Genomic DNA, 24,563 nt, shown 5'->3' with positions numbered 1-24,563 from the left:
GTGTGTTGATGAGGCTGCACTGAGGGGCACCGATAAGGTGGCACAGATGGGTAGCACTGATAGGTCACACTGATTAGGTGACATTGGTGGGCATTGAGGAGGCACTGATGATGCTGCACTGATATGCAGCAATGATGGTCACTGATAGGCGGCACTGACTGACAGGCAGCTCTAATGGGTGGCAATGCTCTGCACTAATGGGTGGCATTGCTGGGCCCTGATCATCAGTGCCGATCTGTTCAGTGACAGCTGCAGGTTATCGGCAGCACTTTCCTCATGCTGTGACAGCTTGAGGAAAGTGCTGCCAATAACTAGAAACTGTACTTGCTCTGTGATATGCTGTGTCATTGGACACAGCTGATCTCGTGGTAAAAGGCTGCTGTGATTGGCCTTTTACCTCACCATGTGATCAGCTGTGTCCGTAGAACACATCGATCATGGAGATTGCCGGGGGTGTGCACCACTGGGGGTGCGTTCTGGGAGGACATCATATGACACCCTCCCAGAACTGAACAAGCACGCTGTAGCCGTCATTCAGCTATATCGCGGTAAGCATGTGGTTAATGAACTACCAGGGTGCTGATGAGTGCTCTAGGTAGTTCACTGATCTTCCTTTCATTCAGTAACTGCCTGCCCATATCAGAGGTATGGGCAAACAGCGAAACAGACAGTCTGCAGGAGCCCAACACTGCACCTGTGATCTGCTGATTGAGGGTGCAATGATTTACAGGCTTCTAAAACTAAATAATAAAGGCACTTTTTTTATTTTTAACTTAAAGATGAACTTATCCTTTAAAAAAAAACAAACATTTTATTTTAAAACACTACAGTAAACAAGTCATGTAAACTTAAAGGAGTCCTATGGTCACAGTACACACTTTTGTTTTATACTCTCATTTTAAAATTACAAAATAATTGTTATATTTGACAATCCAATTAAAGCCTACTTGAAAAATCTCCTTTCATGTGAGTTCTGCCTGTCTGCTGGCCATCTTTTTCCACAACTGCCTGGATTCCCTGCATGCTTTGCAACTTCCCCTCTGCCGTTTACTTTCAGTCTCTAAGGACTACATATCCCATGGTACCTTTCCATCAGCAGTGATTCCTGTACTGACTCCGCCTCCAGAAACCCCTCCTCTCAGCACCTCCATAGTTCAGAAGGCAGGCTCTGTGACACAACAGTGGCTACTCACAGGGCATAGGGAATACATGTCACAGAATTCAGGGTAAATATGTGGATTTCTTCACACTGCAACCTTCAAGATCATTCAGCTTAGGAATAAGCTAGAAATAATTGAAATTTGATGTGAAAATGAATATAAGGATTTTACATTTTCACCACAGTCACATGTTAAATCGATTTTGCATAATCAACACAAGTTATTTTCTTGTTCACAAAACATAGGAACGAAGCAAATTCTTGTGGATCCCAATCAGGTTGGTGGGAGTCGCTTTGAAGGCTAACAGTAGTACTTACAAGCTGCTATTTGCACTGCTATTGTAAAATATACAGAGGTTCCCATTGCATTTCAAAGTGTTTTACAGGCATGCAATACGAAACCCCACCAGCAGTCAGTAAGTAAATCCAGAAAGTCAGGGGTCTCCAAACTTTCTAAACAAAAGGCCAGTTTACTGTCCCTCAGAGCTTAGGAGGCTAGGACTGTGGTCAGTGAGAGCCCAATATGCCCCCTCATCAGTGGGCATAGACAACGTCTCAGACTTGGTGGTCAATGGTAGCGAAAAGAGAAAAAAATTACATAGCACCTGAGGTTGGGAGGAGGAAGAATAGTGCCCCATCATTGGTAATACTTGAAGGCATAGTGCCTAATCGTTTGAATCAGTGGGAGGAATTATGCTCCATTGTTGGTGTCACTGGAAGAAATAGTGTTCCACTGTTGATGTCGGTGGGAGGAGTAGTGCCTCGTGTCAGTGTTAGGAACAATGCCCCAAAGGCCAGATAAAAGCAAGCAAAAAGCAGCATCTTGGCCTGTGGGACGCACTTTGGACACCAATGGGCTACAGCGACAGTGGACAATTTTATCAGCTCAACATTGCAATTAAATTTCTAACTGTTAAAGAGTATTAATTGATTACTAAACAGATGGAACAAAGCTTCACAACAAGCATCAAGTAATAATCACACACAATTTGAGTATTGTGTAATCAATTGCTACTACATGCGACCTGTATATATCTCCCTAATTGGGTGACAGACAAAAAATACAAATCTGACAAGTTTTAGTTCTTCTCCATTCAAACCTGAAATTTTGAGCTAGGGTTAGACTATTTCTTCAATACTTCAGCATCTACAAACTAAAATATCAAAAATCAGTGAAGTGACACTTTGAAAAAAACTCTATAAAAGCTCTTTTATGAAGCAGGAATGCGCAAATCATATCACCCGATGCCTGTGACAAGGGCCGTGCATAAGGAGGTGCCACCAGTCCTCCTATATGCGGCACAGGCCAGCTGGGTGAATCCGATGTGGACAGGGAGGGTGATCAGCACAGCGTGGGGGACAATTACTGGAACTGATCCCCAGTATGGCTCTCTCTTCAGCAGCTGAAAGCTGGCTTCTTCTCCTCTCCCCCTGGCTTTCAGCTGCTGTACAAAGCCATATAGGGGATCGGTTCCAGTAATATCCCTCCTCCACACCCATGACCATTCGTGTACACCATATGTATCCCCCTGCTGCCCAGGCTCTCCTGAGTGTCCCCAACCCACAGCGCTGCCAGCTTCTCTTCTCGGCTTCCCACCTGTAGCTGCAAGCAATAGGATCCTTCAGGATGGAGAGTGGGGGAACTTGGTAACATGACAAAATGTGAAAAATTTCAAAAGGGTAGGAATAATTTTTTAAGGCACGGTATGTAGCAGTTGAGGGGGCCCACAGGCCAACACACCAGAGTACCAACACCCAGATGCAAACAGTTCCATTTCCAAACACGAGAGCGGGTTTATATGCATTTTTAACTTTTCTATACACTTTTTTGTCCAACCATGGCATCCTTAAAAAGTATTTTCAGTCTTAAGGCACCCCAGTCTAAGGCTTGGTTTACACACCATGCAGACAAATGTGCTGCTCTTTAGAAGAAGCGTAGGGGTGCCATTAAATTATTAACAGTACCCCCACACATTGGCAAACACGGCACACTGTAGTGCGCACCAAAATGTCATGGTACGATTTTAAAAAAAGGTCAGGGACTTCCTGTGTATCAGAGTAGGGTAGTTGACTAACATGAATGGTCTGCCCTACAAGCAACTGCACAGATGTGAACCAAGGGCTTGTTCACAAATGAGGTTAGAGGATAGTAAAACCACACTATTTCGCCATCTTTTTTTACCACCCCCCCAAACTGCTCCCCCACCTTTAGCTGCAGAGACAGTAGCCAGGGTCATACACATGCTGTGGCAGCGGCAGAAAGTATACCTCCAAGAGAATGGGACCACTCCATAAATGTGTGTATTGCACATGACTGCAGCAAAGTGTTGCTGCATTTAGGGGACAAAACAGACAGTGAGGTGATATAACGCCTCTTCACTGCATGCCAAATACACGAAAAAGCGATCCAATCATGGATCACTTTCCAGAGAAATGGCTAGCCACTATTGTGAACAAGCCATAAAAAAAGCAGTTCTAATTGTACAGGATTAGGGATCAAGATTAAAAGTAAATGTACACACAAATATATACACACATACATACAAAAACCTCACACACATTGCAGGGCACTGCACCCCACAGTACTGCCCTGTAGGGGGAGGCAGAGAGCTCAATACTCAGGAAGATGCCTGCCCATCACCTGCTCTGCACTCCACCGTCCTTATTGAGCTCCTGCTGTTTAACCGCAGCGGACATACATTGATCGAAATTCAGACGGTCCCTGCTGAACTGGCTGAATTTTGATCCATGTATGGCCAGCTTTATTTTAGTTTTGTAAAGACTATGGAACAGTAATTCCTTCTGTCAAGTCTCTATTATCGTCCCAATGAACAGATAACACCTCACTTCCTGTACTTGTTTACTGAACAAAAAAAAAAAAGTGTCTTGTATTATTATTATACAGGATTTATATAGCACCAACAGTTTGCTCAGCGTTTGTAGTCTGCATCCCCAAGGCAGGGATTTCAAATCACTTTATAAACCACCTTAATGGGGGGCCCAGACCGCAAGCTCTCCATTCACAGTGAAAGTGGAGATTTTACTCAGCTGCCTATAGCTTTAAAAATGATCATTTTGACACGTAATTTGCTGCACATATGCTCAGTCTGATACCTGAAGCTTACAGACTGAATGTGTTCTATATCCTTCATACATGTATCTTACTGAAACTAAAAAAAAAAAAAAAAAAAAAAAAGTGCTGAAAAACATACCTGTGCTAAGACCAGCTGAAAGATCTGCCCAAACCAGTTCCTCATCTGTAGCGCTCTAATCACTGTGCATGCCTCAATCACCATTTAATATCTCGAGCTTCATAGTAACATGCATACAGAAATTAGATCCAACAGGCTTGAGGAGACCTTAAAATACAAAACACTGCAGACCAAAGAATGAAAGCAAGAGAAAGAATATGAGTTATTGCTATGGATAATGCCCACTTTTCTTTCAGACACATTTCACTTTTACACATAAAATCATTACAACTTAAAGTGGAATAATCCAAAAAGAATCATTTATTATATTGCAGATGACCAATTCTTAGATGTGGTGGCTGCATTAGTTTTGTTTTTAGGTTTTTTTTCTTCTATTTTCATTTGGTGATCTAGATAGCAAGTTGTTTTCAAAAGAACAAGCTCTATTGCAGATGTAACAGTTACAATGATGCGACAAACCATTTAACACTAGCAGAAGTGATTACAATGATCAGTTTTATTTATGCAAGATCTTTATTCCAAAAGGGAAAAAACTTGTATACTGTAACGCTTATAAAGTGTTAGGCCCCATGTACATGGCACACTTCTGAACAATGGAAACTGACTGATAGAAAACGTACATTAAAAATTGTCTGTTTAGCCGCGTTTGCATAACGCGTTTATGTGCGTTTGCGTTTAGAAGCGCTTTCTAAAGATAAGCACAGGAGAACCTCCCAAATGCCCAGAATGCACTGAAAAGTGGTAAATTATTAACTATTTCAGACTGTTTCAGAGAAATACAGAGAGTAGAAGCAGAGAGAGCAGTACGTGTTGAGATTAGCTTAGGTGTGAGCTGCTCATTAACATTTCTTTTGTTTCCAAGGGTGGAAAGGTGTCTGGTGGAGTGAGTCATTAAGGCTACCTGGCAGGGGGTCTTCATGAGGAATTTGAGGTGTGAATGGTCATTAACATATCTTTTGTTTCCAAGGGTGGGAGAGGTCTGAGGTGTGAATTGGTCATTACAACGTGTCACAAGCTTGGTAGGAACATCCTGTGTTGAAAAAGGTTCTGGACAGCATCGGGAATTGGAATAGCTAAAAAAAAAAAAAAAAAAAATTTCAAAACGCAAACACTTATAAAAACGTGATTTGCCACGTTTGCAAGCATTTTGCGTTTGAAAAGCTGCTAAAATCAACTGCTGAACGCAAGTTTTCTGCATTAAAAAAAAAAAAAACAGCTGTAAACTCAAATGCCTGTAAACGAAGATGTGTACATGAACACATAGGAAAACATTAGGGTGAGTTCAGGGACTGCTGGAAAAAAATGCTGAACAGCTCCTACACATGAATTTATCAGCTGCAGTGTACAGGAGCCCTTAGCTGGAGTTCAGCTTCAATTTTTTAGAACATATATTCTAGTACATCTAACACTCTACTCCCCCCAAAACTGACAATGCTGCTGTCTATATGTGCCCCTTGTGCTCCCTCTATCAGAGTGAGGACCACCCTAATATATGAGGTTTGTTTCCAGCCATATCACCAGGTGAATACAGGTTAAAAAAAAGCCTAAAAAAGAAAACGAATGAAGCCACCACATCTAAGGATTGGAAAGCTACAATATTTAACATTTTTGGCTTAATACCCCTTTAAAAACAAAGATATCTATTTGGCAGTTGTGAAATATAAAAGTCCGACAATAGGCCAAAGCAGAATTCAAAATACTCACTCTTTCCACTAATCACAATGTTTTACGAGGAGCAAAAAAAACATGGAAGAGAAACTTTAGTTCAATCAGCTTTAGAGGCCCAAGCCAGCTGTGCAGATGAAAGTGGATATGTGGAAACTAGCCGAGAGATTATTAATGGTGTCAGAATCAGGAAGAGAAAGGAAACGGACAAGGATACACGAGAGTGTCCTGTAGATTTAAGGCAGTCATTTGGTAACTCTATAGCTAAACATTATTAATGGAATGTCCAGGCCAAAGAATCAGAAATAGTTGCTGCTACTGCCCCCAAACACATTAAATAATAAGCTCCCTCAAGCAGAGCTCTGAAAGCATTTTGTGTGAAGTTAGGCTCTGTACAGTCAAAGGAAGAAGTTCACAACCACAAGAGACAAGACAAGGAAGTCAAGTGCATGCTTCTGCAACATGTGAAGTATTGCCCAATGCCAGAAAGTCATACTGAAGTACCTCTAGACAGAAGCCTTTCTTCACATACCTCTGGACAGAAGTACTTCAAGATCTGCCACGTTAAACACAAACTGCACAAATACATTTACTTTAATAACTCTCCTGCCAGCCATTACAACACATGGAAAGCAATAAAGGGCAACTCATGGCAAACTGTACATATGTCTAAGAAAACCTCATAAAACCATACTTCTCATGATGCCAGAATTAAAACAAAAGATAAAAAAAAAAGGGAGGTTTTGTTTTGAAAAAGAAAACCACTGAATATATGAACTGATTCCATATGGGTGTAATTGAACGATCACAAGAATTTTAGACATTTTCAGAAAGTATTAGAAAGAAATTGTTGAGAGCAGCTCTTTTACCAATTCAAAGACAACATTATCCTTTAAATAGAACACAACCTTTAGGCTAGGTTCACATTTGTGCATCATGGGAACGCGCTCAAATTGCATGCTTTCCCACAATGCACAAAGAAGTGCAACCTTTTAGCATGGCAGTGGCATTCATTCTCAATGGAACCCCTACACATCTAGCTAAAGTGCTTACAAAACTGCATGATGGTAACAAAGTGCCATGCGTTTTGGTGCAGCATATTTTTTTGTAAAAGGATCATGCACTTCTCTAGTGCGCTTTTCAAGCGTAGGGCAACCACTGAAATGAATGGGCTTCCTGAAATGTGTAAACACGTGCACAAGCTGTGGCACCTGCTTAGGTGTGAACGAAGAATGGCAGCAAGCATGGAACAGCATCAATGGGTTAAAAAAAGTCAGCAATTTCTTCTCATATCTAATTTGGAAGACACTATCCATTACCAAAGGTTGAGAGAAAGCAGACAATGTAGTTCACATGCTACATGAAGCTTAGATATCAAAAGATTTCAAGACACTCTGCTACATTAGATGACACTAACTATATATAATAAATTGAACAAAATTTATTTTCTACATTTTGAAAAACATGTCATATGTGGATGTTTACACTAACACATTGGTGTACACCAGAGTACAGCTCTTCACTTCTATGGCCATCTTTGTGTGCCACCTGCAGCTTCATGGGAGAACAAACCAGATTTTGTGCTAGTGCATATTTTAAGCCTCAAACCAGTCATGTGCATGAGGCCTAAACCACAAATCTTTCACTGGCGATTGTAGAATTGGCAAAAAACAGTTTAATCTCAGGTCACTAAAGAAGACACGAGGCCACACAATGAAGTTGGATAAGAGGCCGTTCAATCTTAAACTGCATAAAGGGTTCTTTACTGTTAGAGCAGCAAAGATGAGGAACTCCCTTCCACAGTTAGTGGTATCAACAGAAAGTGTAGATAAATGTAAAAACTAGTAAATGTGCTTCTCAGTGAACAAAATACACAGGTATATGGAAATCAGTGGAGACAAATAAACACAGACACACCCGTACACATATATAAGTTGCACTGGATGGACCTTTGTTTTTATTCAACCTAAGGGCTCATTCGCACGTGTTGATTATGAAAACTCTCCGATAGCATTTATGATGTGTTTATGACCTTTTTTTGTGTTTATGAAGCTTTATAAATAACCATGGAAGTGTTTTTTCTAGGGGAAGTGAAGTAGAGGAAATTATAAACTTTGATGGGGTTAGGTTGCAGTGTGAGTGATAGCAGACATTTTTGTGAATTCTCCACAAGATGCAATCCTATACTTTGATTTCTTAGCTTGGTCCAGCTCACTTTGCTGACATAGAAGCTTAGCCACTGACAATAATCCTCAATGCCTCTGCCCTTGCCTGGCACTGTCAATATTACTGGCTGGCCTGATTCCTTTGCCTGCACACAGAAGTAAATGGTGTTACCATGTCTGCTCTGTACAACCAGAAAGTGACTGTAGCTGCTTTGTCCTAGTTCATTATCAGGGATGTGCAATTTGTGTCGCCCGAGACATGTAGTTCCAGGCGCTGGGCAGGCAGTTTATTTACATTTAGCCCTGCTGCGCTCAATCAGCAGGGCTTGTCAGGTGGAAGCATTCGGGCAGCTCTGCTGTTATCCAGTCGCTTACACACACGATGAGAGAGTGTGCACCCCCCCCCCCACTGCACGCCCGCAAGCCCCTGCTTGCCCACACCTCCGCTCTCCTCCCCTTCTTGTTTATGACCCAGTAACAACGTGTATGACGTCACTTCCGGGTCCCTATTGGCCGTGTCCCTACCTATTGAGGCTGGGAAAGAATGTAATGCAGTGCGATCTGCACTACATTACATTCAGGGAAGCACAGGGGAGACATGCAGGGTCTGCATGTCTCATTAAAGAGAACCTGTCATCAAAAAAAAATCATCATCACACGGGACTTGAGGGGGAAAAAAAAAAAAGTTATATTTCTAGCACCAGACCTCCTCCATAACACTAAACGGATGACCTACAGGGGGCTTTAAAAGCGTCGCCAATAGAAAATATAGGATACTGAAGTTTGTCGCCATTTCACGGGTGCACGCAAATTTTTAAGGTTTGCAATGTTGTGTATCCATTTACTTGGTGCAACCTCATCTTTTATATTTTACCCAAAAATTGGGTAATTTATTGCATTTATGTGCTCTACAATTAACTTAAGTGTGTTTTTGCTGAAATTTAGCATTTCCTAAACCTTTGCGGTAATATGTGGCATGATAAATTGAAACTACCAATATTTTATTCTCCAGGGTGTCTGCTGTCAGAAAATATATCATGTTTTGGGGGTTTTATGTAATTTTCAGCTATACTACGTGAAATGCGGGGGGGAACCATACTGCATGATATGGCGGGGGGGAACATGTACTGTGTGATATGGCGGGGGGGGAAGCTGTGGGGCTCAACAAATCCCAAGACACGATGAAGAATTGCGTCCTGGCACCTGGGCTTTTGTCAGCTGTCCACTGTCAGGCACCAGGACGCTGCTTCACTGATCTAGGGATTTGAAATCTCTATGGCTTAATCTCCTGTCCATACCTCTCAGCGTACAGACAAGAGACAGTCTCATTGGTCAGCACCATCACATGGAAAGCGCTGACCAATCAGAATCCGTCTAGCCCATCCGCTAAACAGACGCATTTCTGCCGAGTGTTGAGAGCCTGACTCTCCCCATTCCTGACAGACATCCAATCAGTGCTCATTACACTGCGAGGTCTCTCTCCTCCCTGCTAGTCCCTGGGTGTGGTGCTGAAGACAGGCAGGTAGGTGAGGAGGATATAAAAAGTGCCTATGTAAAAAACAAAGTCGCCATAAAGCCCCTTTCATTTTTAAATGCACCAGACATTCCTAAAAGCACCTCAGATTTAAATACGGTTTTGGTAAAAAATGTTTCTTTTTCTTATTGGGACAAGTAGATTGTCATTAGGGACAGGTAGATTGGGAGCCCATTTAAGTTCTTGGACAAGTAGTTTCCACACCCCTTTATTACTTCCCAGTGCATTCTGGGATACCAGAGCCTCCATTGATTATTGCCCAGTTTGATGTAAAGAGGAACCTTTGAAAACAATGTGACTTCCATTGGGTGACTCAAGTCGCATCTGAAATCATGCTAGTGTGAATGGATCCGAACGGAACACCTACAAGTAAAGTTTCTAAATAACTATGTATTGTTTTATAAACACAGCTATTTCTAGCTTCAGAACACTGTATATCTAAGGGTTTTGTTTTTTTAATAAACCAAGCGCAGCAAAAAACAAAGGTTTCCTGAAACAGAACCATACAGCTAAACAAGATGAAATCAGTGGCTAGCATATATTCCAAAACATATGGAACATCCCAAAGTCAACGTAATTATGAGAGGGAAAAAAAAAAACTTGTCTGCAGAGTATCATGTGAAAATAGCGATAATATTTCAAAGGTCTAGTTGGAACACGAGTAATGACATTTTCTTATGATGAAGTCATACAGCAATCATAGTATAATCACAAGGCTCAGCAGCCTTTGCTAGTTTTATGCTGCTTTGCGTGAGAAACCAAAGCAGGATTTTTCAGCATAACTCCACCTAAAATATATTTTTATCTTTGCTTTTTTTTTTTGCTTAACAAAACCATCTGGGTTTTCTATGCCAAAGGCAAATATGGATTAAGAGACCACACTCTCCTACAAGTACGGAAAAGGCTTCATGCTGCAACACACATAATAAAATCTAAGGTACACAGGTGCTTGGCTTGTCTTTCTTCTTACACAAAGCTCTGTAGACAGCGGACTGAGACTCATGCAACCTAAAAGCAAACCTAAGCATTCAAGACTCATGGCAGAGTAAAAGGTTTGCTTTACCATACCCCTCAGTACATAGTTACCTTTCCTCCACTCTACTGCTGCTGGGTAATTTCCAACTCCAGAGACCCATAAGTTATACAGGGCTTTATTTTCAGTCCCAACAGCTGAACAGAGAGCCAAGGGAGCAAAGTATATGCTGCTTGGTTGGTCTGTATTAAAGTGCACCTGCCTAGGCAAAACACAGGTTTACTTTAGGCTCTATTCACACTAGGTAGACTCCAAAGTAGCACGATTTTAAATGCGACTTTGGAGTGCAAGTTTGACGCAACTTTGGATGGGTGAGACTTGGATGTGACTGACTATGACTAATAAAAATGGGCATCTGTTGTACAACTGTCACATGTATAACATTCAGGTGCGACCTTTGAAAGTTTACATTGCAGTCTATGGCACTCAAGTGGCATGAAAGTAGGACCAAAGTAGTGCAAGAACCTTTTTAAAGGCGCACATAACTGAATGGTGGGTGTTTAGTTCCCAAGGTCACGTGAAAAGTCACACAAGTGCGAATGGAACTTTAACATTTTGAACAATGTAACTTATATAACCCTTATGGTAGGAATTCTGCACACACTCATTTGACAAGGCCAACTTCCACATTCTGCAGTGCTGCAGGGCTACAATATACTTGCTGTATTAGTGGAAGCACAAGCCATTGATGGACAGCTCTACCGGTTTTAGCAAGAAAGCAGAGGATAAGGACTCATCACCAGTATTACCTGTAGCCCCTCCCGGCATATTTAAGAGTAGTGGGGCTTTGCTTCCTCATGTCAGAGCTGCTCCCTGTCAACTAGTGGATCTGATAACTATAAGGAAAACGTTCAGGTCGCCACAGTTTTACAGAATGGATGAAGCAGAAAGTAGATCACTGTTCTGCAGATCATCCTGTACAGATTCCTTTCTGGCAAGAACTGTGAGAGTTTGCAATTAAAGGCAGCAATGCCTTAGATGACCTCACTGCAAATATACAGCTAGAAGGATCAGGAGTGCCTAGGCACAGAAGGTGAGCCACTATTTTTCTCAGGACAGATTAAAGGCCAATTGTATTCTTTTTCCATCTTTTCTTTATTTAATCAAGTCTTCTAATTACTTGACTTATACAGAAAGTAAATGTTTCTCCAAAATCCCACAGGAATTTCTATATACAAGCACTCCATTTCAAAAATATATTGCATCACACTTACACTTCATTCGCACAGCCATAAAACAAAAATTTACTGATGTCATTACACGGGTTTTCTAGGAGAAATGTTCCTGCATAATGATTAACAAAAATACTTGCATATAAATGTGTTTAAATGCGTAAAGACACCTATGCGTACATAATGAATTTATTTTCCACTTTGTTTAGCCCCAATTTCCACGCTTACAAACGCGTATACATGCATTTATACGCGCAAGCATGTAAAGTGCACATTCTTAGGCACAGATTTTTAGATTCCGCTTTATGGATTTGAATACAGTGCATGTGTGAAAGGCTCCATTGAACAAAAACAATGCAGCTGCGTTCAGATCCGTAATTAAAAAACACTTGAATATGCTTTTCTTCACGACTGTGTGAATGAAGCCTAATGCAAGATAAGGCCAGGTGCACGAGGATGTAAGAATTCACAGATATTTATACACAGGATCTTGGTGACAAAAAAAAAATCCTGAGTAAAATATTCTGTAAAAACCTTGTGTAAACATGCAAAAGCATACACAAACATAAAATTCTTCTTCATTACTGGTATTGCATTACATGCGTGTATGAAACTAATTTCTTCTGACTGGACAGATTTTAGGCTACATATAAAATTGTATTTGTAGCATATGTAGAATCCCAAAAAAAACCACACAAACACAGCTATAGGGCGCCTAATCGCAGCAGCCAGACAGTGACTGGTACTGGCGCGATTGGACTGTCGCACTGGTGTCGGAAATCCTATCGTTGACCAAATCATCAGAACTGAACAGGGCCCATTTGATCCAGGTCACTTCAGAACACAAAACGTCATGTGGGCTGGAAGAGGAACATCCCCCAGGATTGATAGGCCAAGGACCACATTCATATCTCAATAAATTGAGGAAAATGGGATATGGACAGAGTGATTCGTACAGAGCCGGTTCTATTTGACTAGTGATTTGCGGAATTTCTTCTGCCTTAGTCCAGTCACAGGATAAATCCAGGTATAGTTTTATTTCTGTTTTTATCCTTTTTATTTTCATAGTAAATAGCCAATTGTGTATGTATTTTTTTGCCTTTTCTGTAATTCTTTTTCTTTATATATATTTTAAGCACTGCCCACTTTCAGGATATTACATTTTAAAATGAGTAAGTGGCTTCTGTGTACCAAGCTAGGGCTCACATCCCTGGGGATATTGTTGTATTGTAATGTCTATGTGCTTGGCTCAAGGTTATTGCCAATCTGTATGCAATTGTATTGTGTGTTGGCAGATTGCATGCAGATTGTAAACTAGCAGATCTGCCAGACGGAGGTCTGTGTATGTGTGGTGGCCTAGCAGACCGGTCAAGAGGACAAACTGCTAAGTGGTGGCAAGCTACCGTTTGTGTGTGTCTGTTGTGGGGGTGTGGACAAGTGATGAGTGATCAACACTGGGGTTCTAGTTTGTAGGCTAGCCGGAGTAATCATAGAAAAGTGCTAACAAAACTAGAAGTAATTTTATGAATTAAGCGTGACCAATAAACTTTGGTAATAGTTTCATAACAGTAGCAATCATAATGTACCATTTCTAAGGCTGCATTCACACCATTGCACTTTTAAAGTGTGGTTGCTATGAATCTAAGATGCATGTTTATGTGTTTTACCATCCCCCCTTTAGGTTTTTTTCTGTAACATGTAGCAAAGTTGCAGTAAGGGCTTGTTCACATGAGCATACACTTATAGGACTGTATTTGATTCCAATCAATTAGTTGTGGAAAATGGAACCATACGATTACACTTTTTGCATTAACCACCATTAAAAAAAAAACAAAAAACAAAAACATCTATCCTCACAAAATCATCTACACATTAGTTCAAACAGTTAACACTCAAAAATTCAAGCCAACTATACACTCACTGGCTACTTTATTAGGTACACCTGTTCAACTGCTTGGTAGCACAAATTGCTAATCAGCCAATCACACTGCAGCAACTCAATGCATTTAGGCATGTAGACATGGTGAAGACAACTTGCTGAAGTTCAAACCAAGCAGAAGGGGGAAGAAAGGGGAGCTAAGTGACTTTGAACATGGCATGGTTGTTGGTGCCAGACAGGCTGGTCTGAGCATTTCAAAAACTGCTGACCTATTGGGATTTTCACGCACAATTTCTAAGGTTTACAGAGAATGGTCCGAAAAAGAGAAAAAATATCCAGCGAGTGGAAGTTGTGTGAACGAAAATGACATGTGGATGTCAGAGGAGAACGGGCAGACTGGTTGCTGCGACATTCAGATGGTAGGCTTAGAATTAGGCGTAAACAACATGAAAGCATGGATCCATCCTGCCTTGTATCAAGGGTTCAGACTGGAAGTGTAATGGTGTGGGGGATATTTTCTTGGCACTAGCAAGGTGTACCTAATAAAGTGGTCAGTGAGTGTATAAGATCTGTGAAGTGGTTCTAGGCAATCTCCATATCAGGACCATTTGCGAGATGTCTATGAACTACTTACAGACACCAAGGGACATCAGTTTTCAGATGGTGAACGCATTGGTTAGAAGCTCTTGTACAATTCCTGCTCTACCTACTAAACAAGTGATGGAGGTGTCTGTGTGTAACATACCCTGTTTCCAAAAGACCAACCCAGAGAAGAAAACTCAGCTAACACTCATGTTTAGGGAAATGCCATTAGACAAAGGTGTTTGAAGATGGATGAAATTATGAAGAAGTATAAAAGAATGCTACACCCTCAAGTATCATGTAAATGACGACACAGAACACAGAAAACACGACACAGAAAAGCACAGACAACCAACAGGCTAATGCTTAGTACACACAATGAAAATATCGCACAAAATGATCGTCCATTTGTTTTTGTATGCGATGTCTCATATCAAAAATGAATTGGTTACTAAAGTTATGAAAATTCTCGTAAGACAGAATACAACTTCAGAAATTATATAAATGTATGTTATTGTATTCTTTCATTTCCAAGCATGCACGGTCTTGGTCACTCGATTTTTTTTTCGTACAAATACTATACTAATTACACGAAAATCGTTCGTTCTGTTATAAGAAAATTTTAAATGATTGTCCCTTCGGATATTTAACACATGAACTGTCGTTATCGGCTCTAGAAAGCGGTGTACTAATAATCAGATTACCAAATGATCTCTATCTGATTTTACTGATGATCTAATTATACTAGGGATAACAGCCTGATCTACATCAGAGGAAGAGGTCTCTCTTTAGGCTTTGTTCACATCTGGGCATTTGTATCATAGGCAGAATTAGTTACAATTATGGCCACAATCCCAAAACGCTGTGCAAAAATGACAAATCGCACTACGCATGTTCAGGTGCCATTCATTTCAATGGCACCTAAAACGTGGTGCGATACTGGCACGATAAACTGTGCTGTAATTGCAGCATTCCACGCAAAGCTTGTCGCTCAAAAAGATGCAAGAGCCTCAGTTTGGGGCGACCAGCTTCACATGATGCGGTTTGCTGGATTGCAGCATGATTTATCAAGCAACAATTAAAGCAGAATCGCACCACGTTTTAAGCGCCATTGAAAATTAATAGCACCTGAACACGCATGGTGTGATTTGTCATTTTTGCACAGCGTTTTGGGATCGCGGGCAGATTCTATCCATTATACAAATGCTCAGATGTGAACGGAGCCTTAGTGTTTTTAATATCACAAGTTTCAATATTAGTATTATTAATAATATAGGACAGCTGGCTTCTGAGCTGCTCAGGAAGCTGTAATGTCACCACTAAGACTACTTCCAAGCTCTCTCCATAAGCTGTAAGAGAATAACTTTTTTTTTCCCGCAGCAGATTGCAACACGCATAGGTGTGAACCAGGCCCTAGTCCTACTCCAGGTAATTGACTTCAATGCAATAATCGACTCCCATAGATTTCAATGCAAAAACTCCTGTCAAAAGCAATCCTATGTGAACACTTATGTACGCTTGCCACTCTACTCTACTATACCACTACAAACTGGCAAAGGACTCTTTTCATAGTGACATTCAAAATGCAATGCATGTGGATCGCATCTGTGTGAAACACCTCTACAGGAACACATATAATCTTGCCTGTCATGTGAATCTGTGTGTTTGAAAACGCATCCAGAATTGCATATATGTGAACCAGGGCGGCTTCAATCACACCTTTATGTTTTAGGATCACTGCAGAATTGCTGCAGTTCCGCCCACGATCACAAATCGCATCGCATGAAGCTTATCGCCCAAAAGAAGCTCCTGCTCTTTTTGGCCAACAAGCTTCACGCAATGCAATTTGCCACGATTGCTGCACAGTAAATTGCTTTCTATGGTCATCTAAGTTCAAACATGGTATAGCAGGATATGGAGAAAAGTGGGGCAAGGGCTCGAAATCTTCCACAAACACAGCTTTTGGCTGGTTTGGAAGTACCTGGAACATGCAAGAGGTCGATGTTCACAGCAAGAAAAGTATGTGTCTGCTGCAGGGCAGTTAAAGTACACATGACATGAGAGAAAATGGGGTGGCCACTGCTGGCCTCTATGTGAAAATGCTAGCTGCCTGGCTGTGTCAACAGCTCCCTCTGCCTGAGTCGCCTTTGAGACCAGGAAGTGAAGAGAGAAAACCTGCAGTTGGGCACAACACTGCATCACTGACAGGCTCAGGTAAGTGTTTAGGACCACTATAAAGAAAAAGTAAACAGTACCTTATGTTGTAACAACACAAAGCACTGCCCCTACACGACACACACCATTTTAGCATGTGGGCTGGAATGAACAAAGTCAGGCTTCTGATTCTCCAGTGTGACAGGTTTTGGTAGCAAACAGCCATAGCGGAGTGACTGTCTCAGCAGAACTTCCTACAGCAGCTGCAGAACTACAAGTGTCAATAAACACAACTTTCTGGGATAACTATCCATATGACAGCCAGTTCACACTTGCGTAGCTTTGTCCAGTAAAACAAAGGCATTTTGTTCTAGAAAATAAATAAAACAACTCTCATCTAAAGGAACACTGTCTATTGAGTCTATTAACATAATTCAACCACACTGAAGTATTTTTCAAAATCCCCCCATGCTCCTTTGTTAAAGTAGAACTACACTCTAAATATTATATATTGCAGATTACCAGTCTGTAGTTGATTGGCTGTGTTTGTTTTCATTTTTTCAGGTTATAGCATTTCTAACAAATACAGAAACTATGGGTTGATTTTGCTAGAAATTCAGTAACCTTGTCACTTCCTGGGAGATTAACTGAAAGCCCAAACAATGTTATCTTCTTTCTGTAAACAAGTCCCCATCTTATGTAAAAGATCATCTAAGTCACACATGTTTGTGGCAACCAAATCCCTCCAAGATACACTGGAGAAGTAAACAAAGCCACCCAGGGAGGGAGAGTGTGTTATGCGCAGGATCACCAGGTGAACATAAAAGGAAAAAAGAAAACCAGCCACCTCATCTAAGTACTGGTATGCTGCAATGTATTACATTTTTTTTTCTATTTAGATATGCTTTATGTCTAGGTTTAGACCTGCTTCTAAAGTGATGCTCCTCTGACAAGCAATCTGCCTTGGGATTGCCTTTTGCTTTTCAGAGCCATTTTACAGGCAGTGAGGAGGCAATGCAACACCTTCTCAACACCTGCTTTAACCCCATAATTATTGCACAAACGTACTGCTGCTGTGTGCATTGCACTTGGTTGTGGCGCTAGCTCATTCACTTCAATGGGTTGCATTCAGTGGGCTTGCTGCCCGTTGAGCATGACATGTCAAATATGTGAGCACACGCATCCTATGCTATTGCAATATAAGGGGGGGGGGGGTTGCAGGGTGCTAAAACAAGGCTCAACAGTGCATTTTTAATGCCCTCCAACCACAAGCCTAAAAAAGTCCTAAAGAAAATTATCTACTGTAGCTTTGGGACAACAAGTGTCAGCGATGAAGGAAGAGGACTGACTTTGCCAGTCGTAGGATTAAAAGGGTCAGCAATGATGACTGACTAGAACCGTCATGGGACAACAAGTCTCAGCGCTGTAGAGGAATGGCTTTAGTAGTTTAGAACTAAAACTGCAAGCAATCCTTAATCTAGCAATTATAAAATAAAGTGTCATCAGCACTAAAGAGGACTAGTTCTGAAGGTGGTGGGAATGCAAGTGTCAGCTGTGAACGAAGAGGCCCAACACGTAACAGGTCATAACACAACAGGCAGCACCACTGAAAAGGACTGGCTCTGCCAATCATGGGACTACAGGTTTCAGCAGTGAAGAGGACGGTCTCCAATAATCAGAGGTCTACAAGTGCCCAGTGAAGAGGGCTGGCTCTTCTAATCATAGCCCTCCAAGTGTCAGCACTGACAAAGACTGTCTTTATTATTCATAGAACTACAACTGTCAGCAGTGAAAAGTACTAACCCTAATAATCATGGGACTACAGGTGTCAGCACTGACAAGGACTGTCTCTCAAACATGGGACTACAAGTGCCAGCACTGAAAAGGTGTGTCTCTCTTAATCATGGGACTACAAGTGCCAGCACTGACAAGGACTGTCTCTCTTAATCATGGGACTACACGTGTCAGCACTGACAAGGCCTGTCTCTCTTAATCATGGGACTACACGTGTCAGCACTGACAAGGCCTGTCTCTCTTAATCATGGGACTACACGTGTCAGCACTGACAAGGCCTGTCTCTCTTAATCATGGGACTACAAGTGTCAGCACTGACAAGAACTGTCTCTATTAAATCATAGGACTACAAGTGTCAGCACTGACAACGTCTGTCTCTATTAAATCATAGGACTACAAGTGTCAGCACTGACAAGACCTGTCTCTCTTAATCATGGGACTACAAGTGTCAGCACTAAGGCCTGTCTCTCTTAATCATGGGACTACAAGTGCCAGCACTGACAAGGACTGTCTCTCTTAATCATGAGACTACAAGTGCCAGCACTGACAAGGTCTGTCTCTCTTAAATCATGGGACTACACGTGTCAGCACTGACAAGGACTGTCTCTATTAAAATCATGGGACTTTACGTGTAAGCACTGACAAGGACTGTCTCTATTAAATCATGGGACTACAAGTGTCAGCACTGACAAGGACTGTCTCTATTAAATCATGGGACTACAAGTGTCAGCACTGGCAAGGACTGTCTCTATTAAATCATGGGACTACAAGTGTCAGCACTGACAAGGACTCTCTCTATTAATCATGGGACTACAAGTGTCAGCACTGACAAGGACTGTCCCTATTAATCATGGGACTACAAGTGTCAGCACTGACAAGGACTCTCTATATTAATCATGGGACTACAAGTGTCAGCACTGACAAGGACTGTCTCTATTAAATCATGGGACTACAAGTGTCAGCACTGACAAGGACTGTCTCTATTAAATCATGGGACTACAAGTGTCAGCACTGACAAGGACTGTCTCTATTAATCATGGGACTACAAGTGTCAGCACTGACAAGGACTCTCTCTATTAATCATGGGACTACAAGTGTCAGCACTGACAAGGACTGTCCCTATTAATCATGGGACTACAAGTGTCTGCACTGACAAAGCCTGTCTCTCAATCATGGCACTACAAGTATCAGCACTGACAAGGACTGTCTCTATTAAATCATGGGACTACACGTGTCAACACTGACAAGCCCTGTCTCTATTAAATCATGGGACTACAAGTGTCAGCACTGACAAGGACTGTCTCTATTAATCATGGGACTACAAGTGTCAGCACTGACAAGGACTGTCTCTATTAATCATGGGACTACAAGTGTCAGCACTGACAAGGACTGTCTCTATTAATCATGGGACTACAAGTGTCAGCACTGACAAGGTCTGTCTCTATTAAATCATAGGACTACAAGTGTCAGCACTGACAACGTCTGTCTCTATTAAATCATAGGACTACAAGTGTCAGCACTGACAAGACCTGTCTCTCTTAATCATGGGACTACAAGTGTCAGCACTAAGGCCTGTCTCTCTTAATCATGGGACTACAAGTGCCAGCACTGACAAGGACTGTCTCTCTTAATCATGAGACTACAAGTGCCAGCACTGACAAGGTCTGTCTCTCTTAAATCATGGGACTACACGTGTCAGCACTGACAAGGACTGTCTCTATTAAATCATGGGACTACAAGTGTCAGCACTGGCAAGGACTGTCTCTATTAAATCATGGGACTACAAGTGTCAGCACTGACAAGGACTCTCTCTATTAATCATGGGACTACAAGTGTCAGCACTGACAAGGACTCTCTATATTAATCATGGGACTACAAGTGTCAGCACTGACAAGGACTGTCCCTATTAATCATGGGACTACAAGTGTCTGCACTGACAAAGCCTGTCTCTATTAATCATGGGACTACAAGTATCAGCACTGACAAGGACTGTCTCTATTAAATCATGGGACTACACGTGTCAACACTGACAAGCCCTGTCTCTATTAATCATGGGACTACAAGTGTCAGCACTGACAAGGACTGTCTCTATTAATCATGGGACTACAAGTGTCAGCACTGACAAGGACTGTCTCTATTAATCATGGGACTACAAGTGTCAGCACTGACAAGGACTGTCTCTATTAATCATGGGACTACAAGTGTCAGCACTGACAAGGACTGTCTCTATTAATCATGGGACTACAAGTGTCAGCACTGACAAGGACTGTCTCTATTAATCATGGGACTACAAGTGTCAGCACTGACAAGGACTGTCTCTATTAATCATGGGACTACAAGTGTCAGCACTGACAAGGACTGTCTCTATTAATCATGGGACTACAAGTGTCAGCACTGACAAGGACTGTCTCTATTAATCATGGGACTACAAGTGTCAGCACTGACAAGGACTGTCTCTATTAATCATGGGACTACAAGTGTCAGCACTGACAAGGACTGTCTCTATTAATCATGGGACTACAAGTGTCAGCACTGACAAGGACTGTCTCTATTAATCATGGGACTACAAGTGTCTGCACTGACAAGGACTGTCTCTATTAAATCATGGGACTTTACGTGTCAGCACTGACAAGGCCTGTCTCTATTAAATCATGGGACTACACGTGTCAGCACTAACAAGCCATCTCTATTAAATCATAGGACTACAAGTGTCAGCACTGACAAGGACTGTCTCTCAATCATGGGACTATAAGTGTCAGCACTGACAAGGCCTGTCTCTATTAATCATGGGACTACAAGTGTCAGCACTGACAATGACTGTCTCCATTAAACCATGGGACTACAAGTGTCAGCACTGACAATGACTGTCTCCATTAAACCATGGGACTACAAGTGTCAGCAGTGAGGGAAGAAGCCTAACTCAAAGCAGGTCATTGGACAAAATGTGTCATCAGAGAAGAGGACTGTCTCTACTAATCATGGGACTGACTAACATTGTCATCAGAGAAGAGGACCGGCTCTAGAAGTTATAGGACTAGAAGTGTCAACACTGATGAGATCTCCCCAGCATTGAGGAACAGCAAGTCCCAGCATTCAACACTCTTCCAGCATCCAATGACAAGTCCCAGCATTGAGGGACCAGAAGTCCCAGCATGTCACGTTGGGTTGCCCCCCTCTGCTGGGGAGAGGTTCGGTGCTCTGCTGCTCCCTGTCCCATCCCGCCACCCTGGCCTGAATGTCCCCCACGTACCTGTCATGGAGCCCCATACACAGCAGCTCCCCCCTGGGCACAGGGTAGTCCATGTCTGGCCGCCAGCACAGCGTCTGTCAAAGAGAAACAAACCGTGAGAGGCCAGTTCCGGCCCAGACCGGTCACCCCCGGGCGCCTCCTCCGCACCCCATCCCGAGCACAAACTTCCTACCGGACACCTCGCCGCTGCCTCACGGTCACGCTGACGGGAGACGCCGCCTCACAAAACTTCTTCTTCCGCCACACAACAAACTGTCCGGCCGGGGCGGGACGACGAGGCGCGCTCCCGCTTTCGAGCGCGCGCCTCCCGTAAGCGCTTAGGCCTAACTCGGTGACGTCACCACACACCCCGCTCAGCTATAACAACAATAACGAACAGGTTGAGTGTCCGGGGACAGCGAGAAGGGGGCGGGGTTTATGGCTGGGCTTCTGTCCGATCAGGGCCGCTTATGCGTAACCCTATTGGAGGAGTTCGGGGTTGTAGGCGGAGGCTCGTGGCACGCCGACTCGCTGATTGGACGGTTGGTGTTCAGCGAGGCTTGGAAGCTGCTGATGCTGCATAGGAAGTATGAAGTGTGCTAAAATTAGCTCATTGGGTACTGCCAGTGGCAGGAGATAGGAATGATGAAATCCTCGTGTCCTGTAATGTAGAGCAGGCTGGATTGCAGCTACAGTGTAGCCACCGGCCAACCTACTGATCAATGAATGATGGTACGATTCACATACTGTACTCTATGTATAGCACACTGATAGCTCATCACAAGTTATCACAGGGCTGACTGCACACATCAGATTGCAGCTACAAGGATTTAATAGACCACGACTTTCACAGCCTCTGAAGAGTCAGGTTCACAGTCATTCTTCAGAGGGCGTTTGACTAGCGCTGAGAATGAGCTATGTCCCCGCCTGTTTTAACTCATAAACACCTGCACCGCAACTGCATGCATTGCACATGTGATGCAGCCCTGTTCACTTGGGTGGGATGTGCTCATTGGACCACATCGCCCATCAAATAATACAGGGAGAGCATTTTTCCTGCATCATGACGCAAAGCACTGCAGCCACAATCCACCACTTTTACAGCTTATAAGGAAACTGTCGCAGGGCAGTAAAAACACAGCTCAACTAGGGTGCTTTTACCACCTCCACTACAAGTGTAAACTAAGCTGAATGCCATGAAACATGTATTTTCAGGGAGTTCATCGATGTGTCACCTTAACGAAGGACTAAAGGCAACACTTTTTTTATTATAATTTTGAACAGAGTAAGGGAGGGTTATAATCCCTTGTCAGTTCATATTTCTGTCTTCTGTGCTCCCTTAGGGAGGTTTCCCTTCACTTCCTGCCTCATAGCCCTTCAAAGTGAGGGAATCCCTGGTAGTCACCAGAACTAATGTCACCTATTGAAGATTTCCCTTCCATGTAGACATGTGCAGAAGGAAAAAATTTGATTAGTTTCAGATCAGTTTTGTTAAATTAGAAGAATAGCTGGTTCTATTTTATTGACAATGCACATTCCAGAAGATGGCTATAGCTCTTCTATTTTATTCTATTCCCTTCTATTCTATTCCATTATATTCTATTCTATCCTTTTTGAAATTCAAATTTTGGAAGACAGCTATATTCAATCTATTCCAATCAAATCTATTCTATTCTACTCTTTTATTGTCTATTCATTTCTATTCTATTCCTTTCTAACCCTTATTTTCTTTTCAATTCTATTCTATTCTTTTATTATCTATTCCGTTTTTTTCTTTTCTATTTTATTATTTTCTAATTTCGGAAGATGGCTTTATTTATTCTATTCAAAATTCGAATTTTGAAAGACAGCTTTATTTTTTAAATTTTTTTCTATTCTATTCGAAATTCAAATTTCGAAAGACGGCTGTACTATTTCAATTTTCTTCTATTCTATTCAAAGAAATTTGAATTTCGGAAGACAGCTATATTCTTTCTGTTTTATTCTATGATATTCTTTTCTAGTCTATTCTATTTTTTTCTATTCTATTCCTTTCTATTCTAATCTATTCTTTTCTATTCTATTCTGTTGTTTTAGTTTCTGTTCCATTCTTTTCTGTTTTATTGTTGCCATTAGAAATAAATAGCACCTCAATGCATTGATGCTTGTTAGAATCACTTTGCTGCAACATTGTGAATAGGACCTAACTCAGGGAACTCCAAATCTCTCTTGCGCTCATTGTCCCTTTCATGAAGTTTCAGATTGTTTATCAACCCCAAGCATTTATTATATGAAAATAATTTAATAACATTACTATAAAGTGGCTGTAAACCCTTACATATACCCAGTGAAGTGACAGGCTTTAGGTGACACACAGAGATGAAACAAAGCCTCCTACATAAGTTGTACCTGTTTATCTGCAGTTTCCTCTTCTCTACATCTGTTCAAAGTGCTGAATTTAGAAAGCTTGTCTGAGAGTTAATAAAAGGGGGGGGGGGGGCAGAGAGCTGAAGTTACACTCTGCAGAGCTCAGTGAGAAGAGCTCTGAGAGCTGATTGGAGGGAAGGGACCACCCCCCCTTCCCACAGCACACAGGAACAGAGCTGAGGTTGTCAATCTGCCAGAGCTCCCTCCCCGTCATCATTTTTTTCTTGTTGTCAGGAAATCTTCTCAGAAATGATTCATGCTGACAGCAGAGGAATGAAGCAGCAGACAGAAATGATACTTAGTGCTCTTAATTGAGACAAGTACACACTATAGAGGGATATGCTTTGTTCATATTTCGTGTCTGAGTTTTCCAACCACTTTACATAGGAGTTCTATGGATAATAACAGATAATGATAACAATGATATTCTTGTACATACCGAAGACCCTTTCTCTTGGTATCAGCAGCTACTACTATTTGTTGCATTGCTGAAATTGTAGTAAATACCCAGCAATGAGTTCATTGGTACCACTCCTATCCATATGGGTGTACTCACTGGCACTCCAAAAGAGTTTGAGA

The 24,563-nt window shown here is 41.9% G+C and overlaps 1 protein-coding gene across 2 annotated transcripts in view; it reads right to left on the bottom strand.

Annotated features, from left to right (window-relative positions):
• KLHL13 (kelch like family member 13) overlaps nt 1-21,975 on the bottom strand; it is a 114,013-nt gene extending 92,038 nt beyond the window's left edge. The window contains exons 1-2 of one of the 2 annotated variants that reach the window (XM_089657965.1): nt 21,772-21,975; nt 21,600-21,673 (exon numbers count right to left, since the gene is read on the bottom strand). In XM_089657965.1, coding sequence (XP_089514091.1) covers nt 21,600-21,652 — 53 coding nt within the window. In that variant the 5' untranslated portion in view covers nt 21,653-21,673; nt 21,772-21,975. Of the gene's footprint in view, nt 1-4,371; nt 4,393-21,599; nt 21,674-21,771 lie in introns of those variants that run through there. The other variant, XM_089657967.1, reaches the window with a different exon arrangement.
• Between the last annotated feature and the right edge of the window lie 2,588 nt (nt 21,976-24,563).

Source organism: Staurois parvus, unplaced genomic scaffold (assembly GCF_062004578.1).
Source record: "Staurois parvus isolate SC_StPar_1 unplaced genomic scaffold, SC_StPar_1.0 ptg001045l, whole genome shotgun sequence".
Lineage (NCBI taxonomy): Eukaryota > Metazoa > Chordata > Amphibia > Anura > Ranidae > Staurois > Staurois parvus.
Note: the sequence above shows the minus strand (reverse complement) of the source record. Positions and strands in the feature narration are given on the sequence as shown.